Below are 22,530 nucleotides of genomic sequence, written 5' to 3'. Positions count from 1 at the left end.
CCTTGACGCTCCTAATGTTTCTTGAGCACTGAAAAAAATTAAACTTATTTTGCTCAAGGTAGAACTTAAAAACAGATTGAAGATGTTTAGCAGAATTTTTAAGGTTTTCACATGCATTGCTGAGCAAACAGCCGTGACAGTTTGATTTTACACTCATCCCCTTTTTTGTTCCTGCTCCTGGTTTTAGGAAGGTGAGTGTCAGCACATTGTAATCATAAAACAGTGCGAACAGGCATGTTTGCCACAACCTTCCGATATTTGAGGTGAAAAAATGAAAGAACGAAGGATTGGTCCTGTATTGTTTTTGGTTAGGATGGGTAAAGTGTAGGACTTCTCTCATGGTGCTTGATAAAACTTTCAGCTGTGTAGGGTACTTTCCTGAGTTTCAGGCAGAGTAGATCTATATTGTAGGAGGACTGGAGTATGATTTCAGAGATCTTTTGAAAACCCTTCTAAATGCTTACCGAGTTACACTACCAGAATGCAAATTAGACTTTGTCATCTTTGTTTTTGCATTTACATTTTCAGTGAAAGCACCAATTGAGTTTTTTACCTGACATCCTAAGGAAATGAAATTTGTTTCCTTAGAGATCATTGGGCTGATTTGGGCAATCCTCCCTTTGTTTAGTCTCTTGACCAATGATAATCAGATTTGAAGGCAGTTCCCATCTGGCTGTTGAAAGCTCTGTGAAAACTGATACACTATTATTGATGAAAAAGACCCAAATTATTGCTCTTGCTGATGGGGAAAAAGCTAGCACAACACATTGCTTCATTTCACAGCAGCTGGCTGGTCAATTATTAAATGCATAGTCCAAACGAGCTGCAGCATTACTGTCTCCTGACTGATAACCATGTCAGAAGAGTCAAAGAGGCTGGGCTGAGGCAGAAGGGACACCAGTCTTCCATTAGTTACCGGTCATGAAACAGCTTGGTTTTTTAGCTCCAGTTTCAACTGTACCTCATGGTTTGAAATGATAACTTGCTTCAGTAGTTCTTCATTGAATTTTATTTCATATGATGTATATGTGATGTCACTACATCTATCTGTGAAGATAGCTTTTGTTAATTGCAGATGTGCAGAAAACAACACTGCTTCTAAATTTTATGGATGTTCAATAAAACTTGAGGCATGTTTATGTCAACCATAAGTTAAAGAGCAAGAAGTAATTTCAGTACAGTTAAAAAATCACAGGCTGTCATAAAAGTTCGAAGGAGGTAGGAGTTAGGCCCTATATGATAAAATTTTGCTTTTTTGCCTCTATTTAGAGTTTCTGTTAAGAATTTTCCAAACATGGGGCTCTTATTCCACACCTCATTCGGCTCATTTAGTATTTAAAAATCTTACTGTTGCATAAATATTTTAATCTTTTATATCTAAGTATGATCGTGAGCATCGGTGCTAACAGTTACAGTTCCTAGTGCTTGATCAGTTGCTTGTCAGTGAGATCTATGACAGACTGTGACATACAATTTATTTTCATTCCTTCTCAGACTTTTATTATGATGAGACAGAATGGTTACTCTTCCTAAAAGAGAAGCTTTACTAGTTCACCAAGTGTGACGTGGAATAAAATGACCAGTCTTCACTGGTGGAAAATTGGCTTGTCTGGCAGAGAGTGGAAATGAACCTAAGTGTGACATGGCAGCATCTGTACCTGCCTGTTATTAGGCTCCAACAGCAGCAACTGTGAAATTCTACTGACAAACTTAAATGAGATTACTTGAAATTGAAATGAGAAGAGTCGTTAGAATTCCTGAGCAAGAACTTGGCTGCGAGGCCTGGTCTGGAATTGTAGCATTGTACTGTGTTTTATTTGTGTGCTTCAGGATTTATTTTGAGAGATCTAGAAAAAAAAATTGCTTCCCATTCTGGAAAGCTTGCTGCGGGCTGGAGCTTCAAAGTCAATCTATTTTTGCAACAGAGTTGAATTATGAGGGACAGTTCTCATCTCTAGAATGAGTTGGTGTTGATCTGGAAGAGCATAGCGTCAAAGAAATGCAAACTTGTATATACAAGGGAAAGGTAATCTTAGAAACAAGCCTTGGCTAACTTGCCTCATTGGAGGAAGAAGAATATGCAGTGAAACTATGTGAGGTGGATGTCTTCATTTGTGATGGATTATCTTCCTGTTAGGATGGATTTGAAAGGATGGATTTGCTGAACTCTTCGGCAAGTCCTTGATATGCCCACCATACAATTTATCAAATCTATTTTTACCCAGCAAAAATATCTGTCTAATCTCCTTGGCTGCTCAGTGGAGGGACAAAAAGAGATGTTTCCAGAAGACAATCCAGAAATATGCAGGTTAGACTGCTTCTGTGAATTGCTCCGGGTTCTTGTCTTTCTCCGTTGACTTCAGAGGATGTCTGCCAGAGGGAGACTAGTAAGCAAAGTAGGTGCTTGAAGTGCTACAGATTAGATGCTACTTTTAAAATATGGTTAAAGGGTTCTCATGCTGAACATGAAGGATCATCACAGTGGTGAGTCAGGCTGGAAAGGGCCTTGAGAGGTCATCCAGTCCAAACTCCTGCTCAAAACATGGTCAATTTGAGGTCAGAACGGGTTGCTCAGTGCTTTACCTAGACTTGCCTTGAATACCTCTGTGGTTGGAGATTGCCCAACTTGTCTGGGCAGCCTGTTCCATAGTCTGACAATCCCCATGGGAAGAATGTTTTTTCCTGGCATGTGAGCTTGACCCATCTTGTGTCTGTCTGTACCTTTTATCTGTTGTCCTTCTGCAGTGCATGCATCGTCTGGCTCCATGCTTTTGATAAGCTTTTAGTGGGTATTGGAAGGCTGCTCCAAGGTACCCCCAAAGCTTTGCCTCTGCCAGGCTCAGTAAGCCTCAGTCCCTCAGCCTCTTCCGATAGACCAAGCTCTCCAATTCCTTCACAGTCTTTATGGCTTTCAACTGAGCTTGCTCAGCTTTCTTGACCTCTCCCTCATACTGAGAGCCCAAAGCTGAATGCTCTGTTGGGGAGGTGATACAGTGAGCTCCCAAGACTGGTCAGCTAGCTGTATTCTTGGGATGCCGGCCTGGTGCCAGCTGGCCTCTCCTCTCTGCCTTGCTGACTCACCTTTGGCTCGTCTCAGGCTTTCACAGTGCAGCTCCAGCTTGCATAGTGACCAGGTGCAGTGCTTGCTTTTGTACTTGTTGATTTGCTTAAGATTCCTGGTGGCCTGTTCCACTCGCTTGTCTAGGTCTTCCTGGATGGTAGCCCAGGCCTCAAGCTCATGCTGCTGTTTAGGAATGTCATGCAGATCCTCTTATACCCTATGTGTCTGTGTCATCCCTTGAGTTTATGCTTGCGCTCTTCCCTTGTATGTAACTTTCACAGGCCAAGACAAGATGCAAACAGTTTGCACGGGATCTCGGTAGAAATTACTACACAAAAATAAGAAAACACAGATAACTTGCGTTCCTCAGGTCTTCAGCCTTTTCTCTTACCTATGTATAAAATGTTCCCTGTGCATCACCTCACAATAACTAAGCAGTCAAAGTCACTTTTTTCAGTGGTTTGAAAATAAATGTGAAATGATAATATGTTTCCAGCAGGCACAACAGTAAGCGCTGGTACTAGTGTTGATTAGCCTTTAAAGGCTTTGTGGCCAGGAGATGGTGGCAGCTCTTGTTTTTCCAAGCGTAGCTTAAGTGCTTCCTCCAGTATCCTAATAATCCAGTGGAGTTCCACATATGTGAGCCTTTTTCCTTCTGATAACGTAGTTTAGCAAGTTGGTTTTTGTCAAATCCAAGGCTTTTTAAAAAGATGTTATCTTTAAGTGCAGCTGACAGCAAGTCTGAATCATTAACAGGTTTCCTGTAACCTGCCTAATAAATGCTGAAGATTTATCTTACATTTTAATTCACACATGATTAGAAACTCATTTCTGATCCAGTGCAAAACTGAAATTTTGGGTTGCTGGAAAGTTGTAACATGAAATCTTAATAACAGGAAAGTTGATCTCATTTCTCCGCTTCTCTGTTTTGGCTTCTGTGGGAGCTCACAGGACATTTCATTTTGAAGGTGTTCTCACTTATGGGCCAGGAATCTTCTGAAACAAAGGCAAAGAAAAACCAGATGTCTGAAATGTCTCAGAACCTGTAGTGCTGTAAATCTGTACTTCAAGAAGGTCTCACATCAGGAGTTAAGAGTGTGCCCCACTGCAGTCCTCAGGCTGTTGGTTTAAGAGCAGCTGTGGTACGCATAGTAAGCCTTAATTCGTCTCACTTGAGCTTTGGACCTGCACGGTCTGAGCTGAGTGTCTCAGTATCTTCTCTTGATACTGTTTAATGTTTTAAGAATATTACTATCTTGGAAATGACATCAACCTGAAGATACTGCTTATTCTCTTTGCCCTCTGAATTTTGAAGCAGACGTTGCAGGAACACTTAGGCAGTAAAGTGGGATTTCTCCAAGGTGCTCTGCAGAGAGCACATCTAACATGACACAGCCATGTTGTGATTCAGCTGCATTAGAAATGTGCTGTTGTTATGTGTACAAATAAAATGGTAGGTGTTCCTAAAACAGCTTAGATTAGAGAAGCTATTTCTTCTGTTTGCAGATTGGAGCAGAATTCCCTTATCAATCAGTATTTTTACCTGTAAGCTTATGTGTGAATGCGATCTGTGTTTGGGATTGTTCTGTACATTCAGATTGCATGCTGCTGGAAATTTAAATTTACTGTCTGCAAAAATAAAAAGAATAATTAAAATAGCTGCTGTGCCACTGACTAAACTAAATCTGACTGTTCTTTATTCAGGCTTAGAAAATGTAGGGCTCATCCCAGGCAGAGAATGCCCAGATAGAGAATGAATATCTTGACACTTCTAGACATGAGGGGAGGAAAATTAATACGAATGGGAATCTGAGCAAAATTTCCATGGTCTAAATATTAAAGATGTGTAAGAGTGCATAATAAATGATCCAACACAGGCAGAGGAGAGAAAGTAATGTGGTAGACTGCATATGAAATAAAGAGGACTTGTGGATTTCAAGTTGCAGAGTGAAACCTAGTGAAGTGTTAATAGGAGTTTTGCATAAACGTTTCTGACAAGGCTGAATTGCAGTGTTTTTAGTAAAGTATGGTTCCTCTGTAGAACACAAGCATAAGGATTTTTTGCCTTTTCTGGTATCTAAAAACTAGAACTCTTAAGCAATAATTGTGACCTTTCAGATCTTGAGTCGCCGATACATTTGAAGTGGGCAGTTAAAAGTTAAAAACCTGGCTGCCCGTGGAGCTACTGATAGAGTGCTCCGGAATTGTACGAGGTTCCAGACAGACATCTTAACAAGCTCCTTAGGCATTCCCTGAAATGTAGGGCATGCAGTCAGAGCTGAGGCCTTTCTTCTGCCCGCATTGTGCAGAGCAGTGGGAAGGCAGCAACCTTCCTGCAGCGAGCAGCTCTTGAGACGCAGCTCTAGCACAGCTCCCAGCTTCTCAATTCACAGTGGGCTGTGGTGGTTGCTTGTCCTGAACTTCCCGTTCGGGATCATGCAGTACATATGAGAGAGGTAATTCCCATGATCATATGCTGAATAATCCTCAGACTATTTTCAGGATGCTAGATATAGAGGAGCCTATTGACAGAGTTGAGATGGAAGGCCACGGTTTCCAGGGCTATCCGGTTTCCTTCCTTTCTCCATGTGAACACTGGAAGGGTTCAGGCCGAAGATCTGAGTCTAAAACTTTCTGGCACAGCAGCGGAGCCATCTGCAGTTGTCAGCTGCTGAACTGTGGGAGCTGCAGCGGCTTTGGAAGTCATCCCATAAAGTTCTTCCAGCTCTTTCTTCTTACTACAAACAGAGTTCTTGTGCTGTAACATCCAGAGCGATTCTTATCTTCTCAAACCCGTGGCCTGAGTCGGTGACCAGTGAATTAATGGGAATTCATTATTTTCCTAAGGTCTTGAGTAGGCTGTACTCTGGGTTCTGTAGACAGAAATATGTATGGTCTGGAGTGTCATAAGCTTGAGGGAGATTTTTAGCACACTTTTACTTGCATGTTTCTTGTGCAGTCAGAACAATTAGTCAGACACACCTGACATCTGAGGATAGAACATTAATTATTTTCATTCTCTCTATATAAAATGCATACGTTTATATTATTAAAGAATTTTTTTTTAGAGGAAATGTCCAGCTGGAAAACAGTGTAATAATTAGCGTTCTTGACCTTGCCTGTTGTTGGATCAGGTACTTAAGCAGCAAATATTTACATAGAGTTGAGGTTTCTATTACATACATGTAGATGCATATGTACATGTATATACTGTAGATGTGAAATACACAAGTCATCATTTAACTTGAAGTTTTGAAAGCAAGGTGCAAAGCCCCAAAATGTTTAGTTCCTAAATCTGTCAACGTAGACTTTGTTCAATATATTTTCAGTAGACAGTTGGGTTAATTCTTTACTGTGTAAGTGAAGGATCTTGGGCTACCCTGTTATCTCATGTCAACGTGTTTATTTTCATAGGTACGTGCTCACCAGTTAGTTTTACCACCTTGTGACGTAGTGATCAAAGCTGTAGCTGACTACGTCCGTAATATTCAGGACACCACTGATTTGGATGCCATAGCAAAAGACGTTTTTCAGCACTCACAGGTAAAGTATGAAGAAAATATTGTTTGTTTGTTTGTTTTAAACAATTGCGCCTTATATTCGCATTGCACAATTGCATTCAGTAAAAGTAAGGTCTTGAATCAGGAGATACGGGAATCTGTTGTTGTATGCAGTGTCGTAGGTACCCTAATGTAATTGTCTGCTTTTTTGAAAGAAAAAATTATTACACATAGTCACAGTGCTTTGAAGTTTAGTTCTTGATAACCAAAGAGGTTTTGTAGTCTGGCTTTGTGTATGTGAAGATATGTAGTGTTTTTCAAGCTTTATCCTTACAGGGGCTGACGTAGTGTTTTTGGTGAGGGTGAGTCTCTGTGGCTCCATAGGCATTAATGCTGTATGTGATAAATCACATATAGTTGACCGTAGTTGACTACTCTGCAGTGCTGTGCTTACCTGTAGATGCCATGCCTGGATCTGATCCTGATAGATATTTCTTTTTGTATTTATTTATTTTAGTCTAGAACAGATGACAAAGTTACTCGATTTAAGAGAGCAGTTGCTTATTACTCAGCAACTAATAAACCTATGCCATTTCATCCACCACATTACATAGGTAAGTAATTAAGAAAATAAAACTTCTCACTTTAACTAAAACCTGATGTAACCCAAAGTTATTGTTGTAATAACCCTCCTTTATTATTAGGGTCTTATAAAAACATACACTCAGGCAATATTCATTAACATTAGAGTACAATGTTACAGAAAAAGTTCTTTGCAGTGGTTGTTCTCTTCTACTAGAAAGAGTAACAACCTAAACTTACTTTCCTCTTTAGCTGTTGCTGAGTCAGGGCTAAGCATTAGGTAGCATCAGAATGTAGTGCTGGCAATGAGTGAAAAGCAGTGTCTACTTCCAGTCATGAAGACAATTTCTTTTCCACAATACATTTCATACTCCTCACTGAACATACCTGATGTTTTTTATAGATCCTTTCCAAGCCTTAGGTTTATTTTGATGTCCTAACACATGTGCTTAAGCTATAGAGACTAATTGATACCTATCTCAGGTTGTTCCAAGGTTTACAAACTAACCTTGTGACCATAGCACTTAGCACATATACCTCATTCTTAACATTAAAATCTTAATTGGAGCTGGAATTTTCCAAAGATTTTGTTTCTGTACTGGTATGCTATTACTTTTGTGGGTTTTTTGGTCTTTTTTTTTAAGCTTTCAAAAAGTTACAGTGAAAAGTGTATTAAGGCTATGCTAGATCCAATATTCAAGTGATAGAATGTGCTGGTATTACGTGTATTTATGACGTTGTTTTTTGCCAGCTGCTTGCTTATCACATCTCTTGGGCTTTTTTTCTTCAAAGCTTCCTTTTGTTTCCAGGTAGAATAAAATTATTGTGCAGTAGGGAGAGAGGAAAACAGTTGAGAGGATGTGAGGCAGGTAAAACAGACTTCACAAGCTACAGAATATTTCTATTACGAGTTAAAAAATGAATGAAATTCACTTAAGGATTCACATAGTGGAGAACTGCTAACAGAACAAGAAAAAATAAACCATGAAAGCAAAAGGAAAAAAAAAACGGTAAAAACTGTGTCAAATAAATAGTGAGCGTTTTCATGAGTGGTTTTCTTTTCCTCCTGTTTGTTATTTCTCCTCCCCATTTGCAATGCAGCAGCCAGACCAAATCAGTTTGGAATGCCTGGGATAGTGCCACCATATGTTCCTTCTCAGATGCTTAACATTCCACAGACCTCACTACAAGCAAAACCTGTGGTAAGTGTATCTCTCTGCCCTTCTCCTTGAGAGAAACCTATCATGCTCATTGAATTAAAATCTAGGTGGGAAAGGCTATGTCTCACTTTTTTAGCCTGTGTGTTCACTGATTACATTTTCAACGTGGAGCTATAAAGATGAATGCCCAAGGTGGATGAGATTTCATGTGCACATTAGAATAAATAATATATGCTTTTGTTTTTGGTTTTCTTTTTGAAGTGAATCCTTATAGTTACCTTTATTTATAAACATTGCTGTATTTTAGGCCCAGCAGATGTCCAATCAGGGTGGTGCCCAAGGTCAGGGTCCGTACCCGTACAGTCTCTCTGAGCCAGCCATCACCTTGGAAACAGGTGGAAAAAATCTTTCTGAGCAGAACAACTACAGTAACATTCCTCATGAAGGAAAACATACACCATTGTATGAACGATCTTCTCCAATAAATCCAGCTCAGAGTGGGAGCCCTAATCATGTGGATTCAACCTATTTTCCTGCTTCTTCTACATCATCCTCCTCCGACAACGATGAAGGCAATGGAGGTGCAGTGAAGTAAGTTGTTCACAAGGATGTTTTTCTGCTCTTATTTTCAAAATCGTTCAGTATCCTGAAAGTAACCAAACCTGCTTATTAACGATGTGATAGGCTGTCAGAAAACAGTGTTAGGTCACTATGACTGTGAATATATCCATGGTTCACTCTTGTCGCCTTGTTCCTTAATGAGCAGGAATCCAAAACCAAATAACGTTCAGTATTTTTCCACTTCTGGTCTTATGTTTTATTGAAAGAAGGAAGGAGTGAGATTTTGATAAATGTCATAAAACCTCCCCGTTCTTTTCTTTGTATCAAAGAAATACTGCCTCACATGCAGTTCATTAAAATTTCTGTAGCTAAGAACTGGTTTGCACTTCCAATATTTTGGGGTAGTGTGGTTTTGCAGAGACACTTGATGTGAGTGTCAGAAAGCTGAGATGCTGTGACTTAAGAGCTCTCATTGACAGGCTATGTATATAACTATGCTGCAGTGAAATTGGTTTTGTTCTCCTACTAATGCGCTTTGTTTACCGCAGAAGTGTTTTAAGACTTCCACTAGATCGTATGTCTGTCCTTGGCAATAAAGTTGTGCAGACTTCCTTGTAATTACTGCTTACTGACCTACAAAAAGGAAACGTGAACAGAGGCAGTTTGTGTTCACCTTTTGTCTTGCTGGGTGTAGTAGCTTACAATGTGAGAATCAAAACCTGTGGCTTTAGCAGGTCTGTGATAGCCTCTGAAGGATTGTGTGTCATAGTATAAATACGCTTCTACTTGATACTGAATTCTGAACATATCTACAGTTACAGTGGTTTGGACTTGGTTTTTCTGATGCAGTCTGTCAACTTTAAGTACGTTATCATGTGTTTTGCAGTGCGGAACTGGAAAATTACCCCCTTTACACACATATAAAGTATTTTTCAGTGTTTTTTCTTATAGTACAGTTTTATGGAATACATTTTGAATTAATTTGGAAATGGAAGTCTAGGCATTATCACTGTTTGCAGTCTTCTGACCAAGGGAAATTACTTGGCATGGTGACAGGTATTTCAGGATCAATCAAGAATATTTCCTGCACGAACATTATTTAGTCATTGTAAAGGATTCCCTGTTACTTTGAAATATGATCCAAGTATTGTTATAGTGTAAATGAATAAAAGTAGGGATCTTGAAGGAACTTAGATATCTATGAATTGACGTTTTCTAATACGCAGCGTGCCTTAAAGTCCTCTCTGGTTAATTGTTGGATTAACAGCAACCAAGGGTTCATTGCATCTTAACTGGTACTTTAATGCTGTTTTTTTTTTTTTTTATGCTATCCTTCAGCCATGTCAGTGGGAACAAAATCGGCTGGGAAAAAACAGGAACCCAGTCAGAAAGTCAAACACGTGGAGACCTGGGAGACCAAACAAAGGTAATTCCTTCGGAACAATGGAGTTCCATTCGTGTCACATAACCTACATTGTAGTGAGGGCAGCTCTAACACAGTATTTAAGCATTAGCTATGGGCTATTATGGGTGTATTAAAGCTCAGATGAAGAGTGGAAGTCCTTTACAAGTGCTTGCTAAGACTTGCACTTAATGTGTTGAATAACTCCATGGGACTAGCTACAATGTATTGCTATTTAATTAAGTGAAGGTGGGATGATTAAACCATTATTAAAGACTTAACATTATCTGATTTATTTATTTTCTTCCAGATACAAAATCATTGTCAAATGAAAAGCGTGATGATCTGTTTCATGACTTTGAGCTGTTCTTAGAATGTTGTGATCATTTGCATGCAGTACTTGTGCATTTTTGTGATGGAGCTGTGCTCCAGCCATTGCTTTTGTTTCAAAAACAATTAAATAAATCAAAGCAAAGAAGAAAACAATCCTAAATAACTTGTGCTGTGGAAGAACAAAGCATTTTCCCTGTACCTTTCGTATAGAAATTCCAGTAAATTTTGGCTTCGTGCTTAAAATATCAAGCTGATGATTTCATCCATCGGTGCTTATTATTTTTGCAGACTACGCCCCGCACGATAACTGTATCTGCCTGTGGATTAGTCACCATATGCAAATGCTAATGTGACCTATTGCATTCCTTTCTTGTCTGTGCCATGGCCATGCACAGAGCCCGGCACACCCAGGCTGCAGCCCTATGTGCACAGTGCTGCCCTGCAGAGCAGATATGGGGGCGGCTGGCAGGGCACTGCTCCCCCAGCTGGGTGATGGCCGGGTGGGACGTGCTGCAGGGCACAGCTGCCTGCCTCTTTGTACATGCAGAATTAGGGCTGTGTAAGCAGTGATTCAACTTTCCCGGAGATGTATGCATGCAGTCCGACTTGAGTGCAACCAATTTAATTTGTTTTACTTACATGCTTTTCTTGAATATCAAACCACTTCTTCAGCCCTCAGTAGCAGAAGGCAGTTCCATCTCTTGAGTACACACTACAATGCATTCTGTACCACAAGCTTTAACCATTTATTCTATATACTATCACTTTCCTAAATTGAAAGTCTGGTCTACCAACTCCAAAATATAGTCTTATAGTAACGTCCTCTTTTATTGTGTGCTTAAATGTACTCTTAAAATACTATTTCCCCATTGGCTGATCTTCTGTATGCATTAAAAAGCGCTTGATGTTGTGTGTTCTGTTATAGGCAGAAGGTTCCTCTAGTGCTTCTTCAGGAAGTCAGGCAGCCGATGTCAAAGGGAATCAAACCAGTAATCCACAGATCCCATGCCTGTTGTCAATGCCCACCAGAAACCACATGGATATTACTACCCCTCCATTACCTCCAGTAGCACCTGAAGTATTAAGAGTGGCAGAACACAGGCACAAGAAGGGGTTAATGTATCCCTACATCTTTCATGTCCTAACCAAGGTATGACATTTTAAAACTATGTGCTATAAAATAACCTTTTGGTAAAGATAATTGCACTTATGTATCTGGCTAAATAATTTTGTACTTTTACATCCTGTTTTAAGTTTTGAGTTTTGGTCTGATTTTAGTGTTTCTAGCACTTTTTTCACTTGATTTTTAACCACTGATCTGGGCTGACATATTGTTGCTGTAGGTATGAGGTGACTGTTACTACTGTTTATTTTAAAAAGACAAACAAACCAACTTCTTTTGACTTTAGTATTTTATTTTGATACTTTTACATACCCATGTTTGTGCGTGTGTGTATGTATTAATTGCCCATTTCTAGAGTGTGACATGTGCTTTGGTGTTTCAGTATTAAACAGTAATTAGATTGTTTTCCCTCATAATATAATCCTTCCTGTCCTTAGTAGCCAACCCCAATAAAGACACAGCATCTGTGATAAATCCCTTTTGTTGAATCATAAAATGCAATTGTAGAACTTGATGATGCTATGAGTTCTTTGGTCACTGATTTATTTTATGTACAATTCTTGAGATCCCAGGTAAGCTGCAAGCACTTCCACACAGCTTAGGCCGCTTTCTCTGCAGTATGTTGGGTTTGGGGGGGGTGGGAAGAAGAAAAAAGTCTTAAATCCGTGGCCACATAGGAACATCTTGAAAAGCAATGGGACAGCTTCTTGCCAAAGTAAGTAGTGGAAGGAATCACAGCAGTGGAGCAGCTGTGTTCTGCACAGCCCTGTGTTTGACTTACTTGAGTTCCAAAAGAGATGAGTTCTCCTCATTGTTCCTTCTGAGTGCAAACAGAAGAGTCCCAGAAGAAAACAATGAATCCTCTTCCACTGTAGTGTTCGAAGCATTTAGTACCGGTTCCTGTACGTCTGGCCCATTCACTGTACATACTTGTACAGCAGAAGGGCACTGTCCACACTGCTGGTCATTTGCATTAGTCTTAAAAAATCCATTTCAGGCCAATAAGGACAGTAGACTGGAATTTGAAATGCACAGAAGGAAAGGTTTGGGTTTCCTTCTATTGCTGTCATGTTCTTGTACTTCCCATGTTTATCAAAGAAAAGTGCAACAAGGGAACTGTGAAGACCATTGCAGCTCTGTTTCAGAGTTTGTATAGCCGTAAACTCTTAGTACATTTAAATACTGCTGGACGTTTCCTGTCTCAAAATGAGAAGAAACTAATTAAACACCTGAATGTTGGGAATTTTCTCCTAGCAGAAAAAAGAAATGAATCTAGAGACTGTCACAATATAAATCAAATGAATCAGTACTGCTTTTTGGTTTTATTCATCTACTACCTGAAATGTTTTTTAATATTTCACTGGCGGACCTCAAGTGTGCCAGAAAAAATGTTGACAGGTTCCTCCTTGAACGGTTTTGAGATGCTTTAGAAATTGGCACACAAAGATGTTCTGTGTTATGCTGTTGTTAAACATATAGAGAAACTTTTCACACATCCTTTATAGCTAACTTAGTGTTGTCTGTATACAAGATAAACTCTTTTTTGTAGTAATTCAACCATATATCTAATAGTGCAGATAAAATAGAGATCTTTATGTAACCTAAAGTGATACAAAAAGGTCGAAGCATGCTAGTAACTTCTGTGTAAATATACACCTACAGCTGTTTACAGCTTCCACCAGTTTATGCATTTTATCTGGCTTATGTTGATTATAAAGGCTTTTGAGCATACAGAGTGCTGTAGTGCTTCCCTGTATCTCATCCCTTTACTGGAGAGTTTATTTGGGAATATCATCAATGTAAGAACAACACTAAAGGAAGCCACATTGATGGTGAAAAGGATGAGGTTTGTTCTTAAGAGAAGTTTCTTGTTGAGGTCACTGATGCCAGAAAAAAAGAGAATGTTGAGTAAGCTTTTAAAGGTATTGATTCTTGACACCTTTACCAATAGGAATGAGTAGTTTTCCAAGAAAAACTGAGCATAGTTGGATGCACATATACTGAAAATACAGAACATTGCTGCTATTTTAAGAGAGCTGGAAGGTCTTTTCATGTTTTGTTTCTGAAAAAGAAAGCATAAAATGCTTTACCCGCATCTAAAGCAACATTACTTACACAATCCCCAGTTGCAGTTGTTTGGCCAGGCCTTCTCTTAATGTTATTTTTCACACTGAATCCCCCCCCAGTACTGTTTCAGATCCTTGCACCAAACCTTCCAACTGGTGTTTTTAGGCAGCGTGAATATTTTTTTAATGACTATGTTCAATCTAGGCTGATTTTTAGCATTTAATGTTCAAATGTGCTCTGAGTGTCTTACTTCTATAGGCACGTTACGTTATTGTCATACATACTGTTTTGGTCCCAGAAGTATCTGTATGTAAAAATCAGTATTTAGATAATCCAAACAAAAAGAACAAGTGTGTGGTGGGGAAAAAAAAACTGCATAAGTGATGGGAATAATCAGAGCTCAGAGATTTACTGGCAGAAAGGAAGTAGATTGCAACAGGGTAATCCTTGTCTGGAGTTACCTTCACATGCATAAGATCCGTATTATTGCTGAATCGCGTCCTTGACAAGGTGGGATTTGCTTTAGAGCTTGATTGAGTTACTGAGCATACCTAAATACTTCATTTTTGCTCACTCTAACGTGTCATGTTTTTCTGATTTCTTTCATGGAAAAGGGTGAAATCAAAATTGCCGTTTCTATAGAAGATGAAGCCAACAAAGACCTGCCTCCTGCTGCTCTGCTTTATAGGCCAGTTCGTCAGTATGTTTACGGAGTCCTGTTTAGTTTGGCAGAAAGCAGAAAGAAAACGGAAAGACTCGCTTTTAGAAAGAACAGACTTCCACCAGAATGTATGTACTGTAGAATCCATTCTTTATTGCTCTTCCCCTCTGCTATGTTTCCCTTTGTACTGTAATTTGAATGAGAATAGTTAATAAGGTTTCATGAATGTAGCTATAGAACTGGGGGAATTTGTGGCTTATTTGATCCGTGGATAATAGAAGATGTTTTGAATTTGAGATGTTGTCTCTTGAAGCTTAAGAACTTTAAGCACTACCCTTTTCTAAGCAAGTTCCGGGGTTTGTTTTTTAGTGTGTTCAAGCTGCTCTCAGGCTTGAAGCAAATAATGTTATTTGATGGAATTTTCAGCATACATGTCAGATCCTGATTTGAGGAAATTTGTATTCTGAGCAGTTCTATGCAGTAACTTTCAAGTGCTGACATAAATATGTGGTTTAAAATCTGCAGAAATGAGGTGTGATTGTAAATAAAAGCAGACTAAACCTTTGTGAACAGGCTTGTCAAAAGATCTTTTTGCTGATTCAGTCAAAAAGACGAGTGTTAATCCTTATGTTAATCTGGAAGTTATCTTCTTAAGTTTTCTGCTTCTAGGAATTACTTCCAGAAAATTCAGTCCACTCATTCTGGAGTGTTTTACTTATTTATAATGAAATGCATGCAAGGAAATGATTGAACTTTACAGTAGCATCTTATAAAGGTTAAAGCGGTGCTGAAGCATTAAGTGGATAGCAGCGGCAGAAGTACGTATTCATATGTAGAAGTCTACTGTCTGTACAAAATGCAAAAAGCAGATATTGAGAATGTCTAAAAGCATTATTCACAGCCTTGAAGTATAAAATAATATTCAGTTGTTGTGTATATTCATGAGGAAAGTGGCAATCTGCCAACAACAATTGAAAAACTTCTACTCTTAGTTATGTTGTGGGAATTAATATTCACTCCATTCAGTTGTCTCATCACACATTGTCAAAGGCTTAACTCTTTTAACTCAAATAAGAGTATTTCAGGTTGCGAGGTTATTTCAGGATTAAAGTAATGAAGTTACTTACATTACCTATTTGCCCTCATTAGAGTTTTGTCCTTAAGTGTACTACTGCACTTGTAGTAGTGAAGTAACTCACTACTGAAGGTCTGCTTTGATTTTTCAGGATGATTTCTCCTTGTAAACCTGGAATGTTCTCTGTAGACTATTGGGATACCCATCTAATTTGTCTTCTAATTTATGCTGCTTTTCAGAGGTTTATTCTCATTGGAGACTAAGAAAGCTCCTGCTAACCTTGTTTAGTAACAGCAGCTCCAGCAAATACTATTGCAGGACGCATTCAGTTACCTGACCTACTTCTATTTTAGAACTGGCCATGCTTTAAAAGGGAAAAAGAAACCAACAAAAATTGGCACATCTGCTCAAACATGAGTAGTTTCAGCACAAAGCTACAATCGTTGGTAAAGGTAGATTTTAGCTAAGACAATAGCTTGCGGTTTGAAAGGGAGTAGGTTACAGGAATGCATTTAATTTGGTCATCTCAGTTACAAAACAGCAAGAACTGAGCAGATTGTGCAGGGTACAGAGAACAGCATCCTAAACAGCAAGAGCTGATTTCTCAAATATCCTGTATCACACTCAGTAGCTCCTACTGACTTCTCTTAGGGCTACAACACAGGCTATAGTGAACAGATGATTGTGATTCTGCTTTTATTGCTGCTCTCTAAAAACAAGTACATATGAAAGAGTAATTGGCAGAAATCAGAACAATCAAGAGAACTAAATTTCTAAATGATGTGTGTTGTCTCTATGTTTATGTAGGCAGTTGATTCTATTAATACATCAAAAATTCTGTAGTTGTACAAACCATAGCACTGGCAACATATTGTATGTAAATAATTTCCAGGTTTACTGTCTGTGAGGATTAGAGGAAGCTGTGAAAAGTGCAGAATAAATTTGGGGTGTCAGTACTATTACCAAATACACAGACAGTAAGAGAATTGACCTGTCGTCGAATAGATATTTTCTGTCTTTTAAATCATGATTATTTTTATGCAGTTGAAAAGTCAATTAGAAACAACAGATCTGTTAGAAGTAGTGAGGCTTTTTAGTAGTAATTGCCTGCTAAGTAACGCCTTTTCTGGACACTTTCTCATGTCTGCTCCCAGAGGATGTGAAAAGCTGAACTGCAACATCTCTCATTGTGCTTCTAGTGCCAAGGGCATGCCATTGGCTCTGCTCCTGTGCTTGTGAGAGGAGATAGTCAAAGTGTCTGACTTGCTCTTCTTTTCAAGCTCTGAAACCATCTGCCCCTTCCACTCTGGAGAAATGCACACTTGTACAAGCTGCCGTTACTGTTGCTTGGATCTGAGGATTTGTTATTTTAAGCTTAGCCACCTTGTGATATACTGTTCTCCATCAAGGATGTACTCAGCTGACACTGTTTCTGCCAAAAGGAAAATCGTATCTTGAGCAATTGCCCTTTTGCAAAATCAAACATGCTTTGCTCCAGCTGCACTTTCAATGAAGATTATGAGGTTAAAAGAGTCTTGATTAATCCGCATTAGCTGTCTCATTTTCTGAAGGTGTTAGTACTTCACATCTCATGGTCAGTTTGTGGAGGGAAAAAAAATGCTAAGAGAATATTACAGGATCATAGTGTATCCTAAGTCAAAAGGGACTTATGAGGCTCATCAGATCCCTTGTAGCTTGGGGCTGTGCCCACAGTCTTGGGCAGTCTGTTCCATGCCCACTGCCCTCTGATGAAAGTGAATCCCCATCTTCTGGGCTTAATCCACCCCAGGATTTGGGTGGCCCTTTTGTCTACCAGGACACACTGTTGATTCAGATTCAACTTGCTGTCTACCAGAACCATGGATCCCTTTTCCATGGGTCTACTCTGCAGCCTCTTGTCCCATGGCTTGTATGTACAGCCAGGGTTGCCTTGTCCCAGGTGCAGAACTGGTGCATGACTTTGATAAACCTCATGCTGTCGGTGATTGCCCTGTTCTGTAATTTCATGAGAGAACATCTGAGTCAGAATTTGTCAGAAAACATTTGAGTCACAGGTAGCAGTGAAGGTTTTAACATACAGCTGGAGAATGCTGGATGCTGTTGCTTATGACTTTGGAGCCTGTGATATTCATGTATATTATATATAATCATATTATCAAGCAGGTTACCTCAGTGTAGGTTGGTGTTGAACTTCTGCACTTAGACTGACCTTCAAGTGTCTTGAGGGTGATGTTCAAAGCAGACATCAGTATATTGTACCATTCCTTGGGCTACTGTGAGTATTCAGATCTACTCATCAGCAACAGGAGGAAATTTATTGTGAAAAACAGTATAATTAGTTCTGTCGTGTTGTGACTAAACGTGCATTTATCCCGAGTGTTTGTTGTAGCTCGTGTCATCTTCAGGGTAGACGTTTCTTATCATAAAGTGGAAGTTCTGGAAGGAAAACACAAAACGTTCTTCTGAGGACAGAGATACTGAGCAGTTGAGGAAGATGGTGTTTTTGGCAGCAGTCCCAGTACAAAGTTGCCAATGTGTAAGAAATGCTCTGGAGAAATAAGTAGATATGAACTAGTCCTACATTCATCTGTTAAATGTTAAATTTGAGTGAACAGTACTGCAACTAATTGTCAGCTGATACAACTATAATTCCTTCTTCCCATCATTCACAGCCAGGAGGCTGTTTGCCACTAAGCCGTTCTCCAGAAAGAGTGGTTACCTTTCCTAAAATATATGCTATATGACCAACATCTACGTTTGACATCCTGGGCCCACATCATAAAATAGGAAGCACTACTTTTGGAGTAGTCCTTGTATTTGAAAGCCTCCAGAAGGTGCATCATATGTGTTCATGTTTGCTGTCCCAGGCCTAAGCAAGAAGTAAACACTGGTTTGATAGAGCCTGTACAAATAACAGAGTTGCTCTGCTGGCTGGTAAAGCCCATCTTGAATAGCTTAGCAGCATATAAAATCTGGTAGCAACCAAAATAGAACATGATTTTGTAGTGAGGCTACCAACTAAATATATCAGCATATTTATTTTCACTGCTGCACGTTGTCTTTGTAAAACTTAGTGTGATGTCTGTGAAGTGTAGCTGTAATGCTACAGTAGTAGTTCTAGTCCTGAAAAGCAGGAGAGATTGCTTTAAGATGGTCTGGAGCTTCTTTTTAAATCCAGGTCATGGCCTCTGCCATGGTTTGTCTGCCCCTAATTATAAGACCCTGTGCAAGGCTGATGTCTGATTGCTGATGGAGACTGTGTAGCTGTGAGAATTATCCTTGCACTGACAGTATTCTTTTCTCAATCTGTAAAGGAGGGGTTTCCAGCAGAAAGAGCTGGTCTGGTCTCATGCACTGCTTCACTAGTGAAGCATTTTCTCTGGGCTGTAACTTGAAGCTTCACTAACAAGCTCCTTGAATCCTTTCCACACTGCATAACTGGGCTCTGAGTTAAGAAGAGTGCAAACAAATTTTGGGCTGTGTCAAACTTGGGGTCACTCCAAGGCCAAAGATATCATGTCAGTCTTAACTTTAAACTCCTGTTCTGGATTAGTTGTCTTCAACATGAAAAGGGAAGATGCTTTAGCACTTGTGTAGAATCGAACACTGTTTTTGTAGATGAGAGCAAAGCGCGCACAAGAACAGAAACCTCTTAGTTTACAGCACTGCTTTTTACCAAAGGCTTCTGTAAATTACTGTTTTCTAATTTTTTTTAGGTTAAATAAACCCAACTAGTTAAACCCAAAACCCATCTTTGAGATTTAATTCCTCTGCAGTACTTGAACTACAGGCAAGCATGGCCTGTAGTAGGTCGTATTCAAGTAGGATCATATTGTTCCTAAAAGACTACAAATGGAAAATATTTCGATTGATACACTATTCATTTTTATTGCATCTGTTGGTTTTTAATCGATGGTTCAGGTATTTTAGGGGAAAGTTGCATTTTCAAATTATTCTCTTTTAGAAAATATATGCATATCTTCTATGTTGCATATCAACTTGGAATTATTAATGTAATGTTATTAGCATACTCTTGGTTGCATGTACTTATTTTGTAAGTGATGGCAATTAGAAATGGTGTGTGATTGTGATCCAGAGCAGTGTCCAAGGGATACTTTTTGGATCAGAATCTTTTGTGTACAAGGTTTTAAATCTGTGAACCTTTTTAACTTTATAGTTTCACCAGTGATAATTAAGGAATGGGCTGCTTACAAAGGAAAGTCTCCACAAACCCCTGAGCTGGTGGAAGCACTTGCCTTCAGGGAATGGACCTGTCCTAATCTGAAGAAGCTGTGGCTGGGGAAAGCAGTAGAAGACAAGAACCGAAGAATGAGGGCATTTTTGGCCTGTATGAGATCAGATACACCAGCAATGCTCAATCCAACTAATGTGCCCACTCATCTTATGGTGCTTTGTTGTGTACTAAGGTCAGTGTTACCTGAAGGTAAAACAGAACAAAATAACTTTTACTGTGCTTGTTAATCTCTGTGATACATTTAACACTTGTAACTTCGGAAGAAGGTTCTTGTTTCATTTGTAGAGCATCACTTTTGGTAGTCTTGAAAGCGTGCTGTATCCTTCAAGGTTTCTTTCTTCACTCTCTAGAGAGCTGAAGAAGGAAAAAATCTTGTGTTGCTAAGAGACCTCTGTAGCATTTGAATTAATTTACCCTTACTATACTCAAGGTTTTGACTTAAAAAAAGCCAAACATTTGGCATCTTAGGTTGATGAAGCTGTAAAGTGAAAGAGTGAGCTTTTCAGAGAACAGCTGCATAGCAGCTTGTTGGGATGGAAAGTTTGTGTGAATGATGCTCTGTCAGGTTCTCTGTGGTATAGTTACTCATCTGGTTGAGATGGTGATAACCAGCATTTGAAGTATAGTATTAAAGAGAAGATGACAAGATTCAAAATATGGGCTCTGTTAATTGAACTAGGAATGAAAGATGATCTTTTTGGGAAGGTGTTATTGTTTCAGTATGAATAACCCTGGCTTCAGCCAGATTTACAAGCTAACTTATTACACAGGAGAACTTTTAAGCCATTTGAGTATGATTAATGTGGGTTTGTTTCCAGTTCTACCTTATTTCGTCTTGCCTTTGGAAAACTAAAGATGGTTTCTTTTTCGCCTTATTGAATAGTAAGAATCCTCTACTTCACTGGAAGCAGACAGCCCCGTGGTGAATTTCATAACTGATTCACAGCTAGTCTGTCTTCAGTGTGATCTTAAATTTAAACTTTAAATCTCTTTGATATTTTGTCTGTTTTAAGTACTGAAGTCTAGACAACGAAAAAAGATTCTTCTTGATGTTGCATTCTACTGACTTCTCTGATCAAGTAAAATGCTGCTTGATGTGTCATCTGCAATTTTAAGGAAGCTTGTGAATAACATCTGGCTTCTTCTGCAGGTACATGGTACAGTGGCCAGGGGTTCGTATACTTCGTCGCCAGGAACTTGATGCTTTTCTTGCCCAAGCGTTGTCTCCAAAGCTCTATGAACCTGACCAGCTTCAGGAACTCAAGGTAATTCTTAACTGCTGCAACTTCAGAGATTTACCTTCAGTTTGCCCACGTTGCTAATTTAGTGGGTCATGCCTAGTAAGTATTAAATGCAGAACTGTAGGAAAAATTAATTTGAACATTTAAAGAGATTTCAGAGTTTGTGTTTTTGTAATGCAACAGTATTATAGGAAGTAGATACAAATAGGGCTGTTGGTGTGGTGTTCTAACTGTAGCACAGTCACTCGGTGCACAACCTTACTCTGGGGTATTTCCCCTCCCAGCTTTTACATGCTCACAATGAAATTTCCTCTTCTAGGCTTTGAACTAAAGTAAACAAGATTTGTTCTTTGCTTTTATGTTGTCTCAGAAATTTGTTAGAACCTAAGTTCTGAAAACAGCATAATTTAGTACTTAATTTTAAGTAAACGTTTTTCTGAATTGGAACAGTTTTAATTACATTTTTCTACATAACATTTATTTCCCTGGCAGCATATTTCCTAACTGGAAGCTCTGAGGGCTGTCTGGATGTTTAGGGAGCACAATAATTCCTGTTTGTTTTGAATCAGCATAGTGAAGGAGGGGAGATGCTGATCACCTTGTCATGTAGCCTGTTGAAGTCATTTCAAGTAGTCTTGCAGGTATTTTTATTTAAGATTTAAGTCAGGAAAGATGAGTGGCTAGTTCTGTTCTGAGCTGTGCTTGGATAGTGCTCTCTTTAGTTAAATTAGGATGGAGAATGTGGCACTTACCTCCTAGGTTTATTCATATTCGTAGGTATACATTACTAAGGGGCACGGACAAAAGCAGCAATCCTAGCAAAGTTCTTCCCAAAAGAAACTATAATTAAGCTCATGCAGATTTCAGCTTTTAGTTTTTTCTAAGTAATGATTTGCCCCACAACTTAGTCAGCAAGATCATTTTCAAAGCCAGCAACTGACAATTTCTTTTCTGTGGTTGAAAGCAGAGTCTGACTTGCATTCCTATAGCAACCTGGCAAAGACTTCTCAATCAATGAACCAAATCACTGTGCTTATGGAACCCCAACGCTTAGCCATAGAAATACTTAAAATGTGAGGGGAAGGAAACACCTCAGGATCTATTTGAACTTGTCACACAGCAAGTAGATAATTCATGTTAGCAACGTTAGTGGCAGAGTTAACTGGAAAACTGAATAGTCTTTCTATATACCAAATGCCAACATCAAAATCCAGCAGAAAACAACTTATTTGGTCATTCTCTCTCTGCTGACAAAGATGAGAAGAAATGTAAATTGAGGCAGCTGTACTGAATACCTGATGAGTCTTACAGGGCTGCTCATTTGCTTCAGCTCTCAAGTCTAGTTTGCTAGTGATGTGAATTATAGACTTATTCAAGAACAGCATTTCCGAGCATTGCTTATTGCTGCTAATTCCTTAAGTAGAGGCTAGATGCAAATGCAGCCCATCAAGAGAATTATTCAGATGTTTGCTACACATTCACATTGGAAGCCCTGCATGCGTACTGGGC

At 39.1% G+C, this 22,530-nt stretch overlaps 1 protein-coding gene across 3 annotated transcripts in view; it reads left to right on the top strand.

Annotated features, from left to right (window-relative positions):
• Positions 1-22,530, top strand: part of FAM120A (family with sequence similarity 120A) — a 46,102-nt gene that overhangs the window by 10,034 nt on the left and 13,538 nt on the right. For 2 of the 3 annotated variants that reach the window (XM_015874771.2, XM_015874768.2), the window contains exons 4-12: positions 6,476-6,604; positions 7,079-7,175; positions 8,245-8,345; positions 8,611-8,894; positions 10,203-10,290; positions 11,525-11,749; positions 14,404-14,578; positions 19,703-19,952; positions 20,931-21,045. In XM_015874771.2, coding sequence (XP_015730257.1) covers positions 6,476-6,604; positions 7,079-7,175; positions 8,245-8,345; positions 8,611-8,894; positions 10,203-10,290; positions 11,525-11,749; positions 14,404-14,578; positions 19,703-19,952; positions 20,931-21,045 — 1,464 coding nt within the window. The remainder of the gene's footprint in view (positions 1-6,475; positions 6,605-7,078; positions 7,176-8,244; positions 8,346-8,610; positions 8,895-10,202; positions 10,291-11,524; positions 11,750-14,403; positions 14,579-19,702; positions 19,953-20,930; positions 21,046-22,530) is intronic. The other variant, XM_015874770.2, reaches the window with a different exon arrangement.

Source organism: Coturnix japonica, chromosome 12, assembly GCF_001577835.2.
Source record: "Coturnix japonica isolate 7356 chromosome 12, Coturnix japonica 2.1, whole genome shotgun sequence".
Taxonomy (NCBI): Eukaryota; Metazoa; Chordata; class Aves; order Galliformes; family Phasianidae; genus Coturnix; species Coturnix japonica.
Note: the sequence above shows the minus strand (reverse complement) of the source record. Positions and strands in the feature narration are given on the sequence as shown.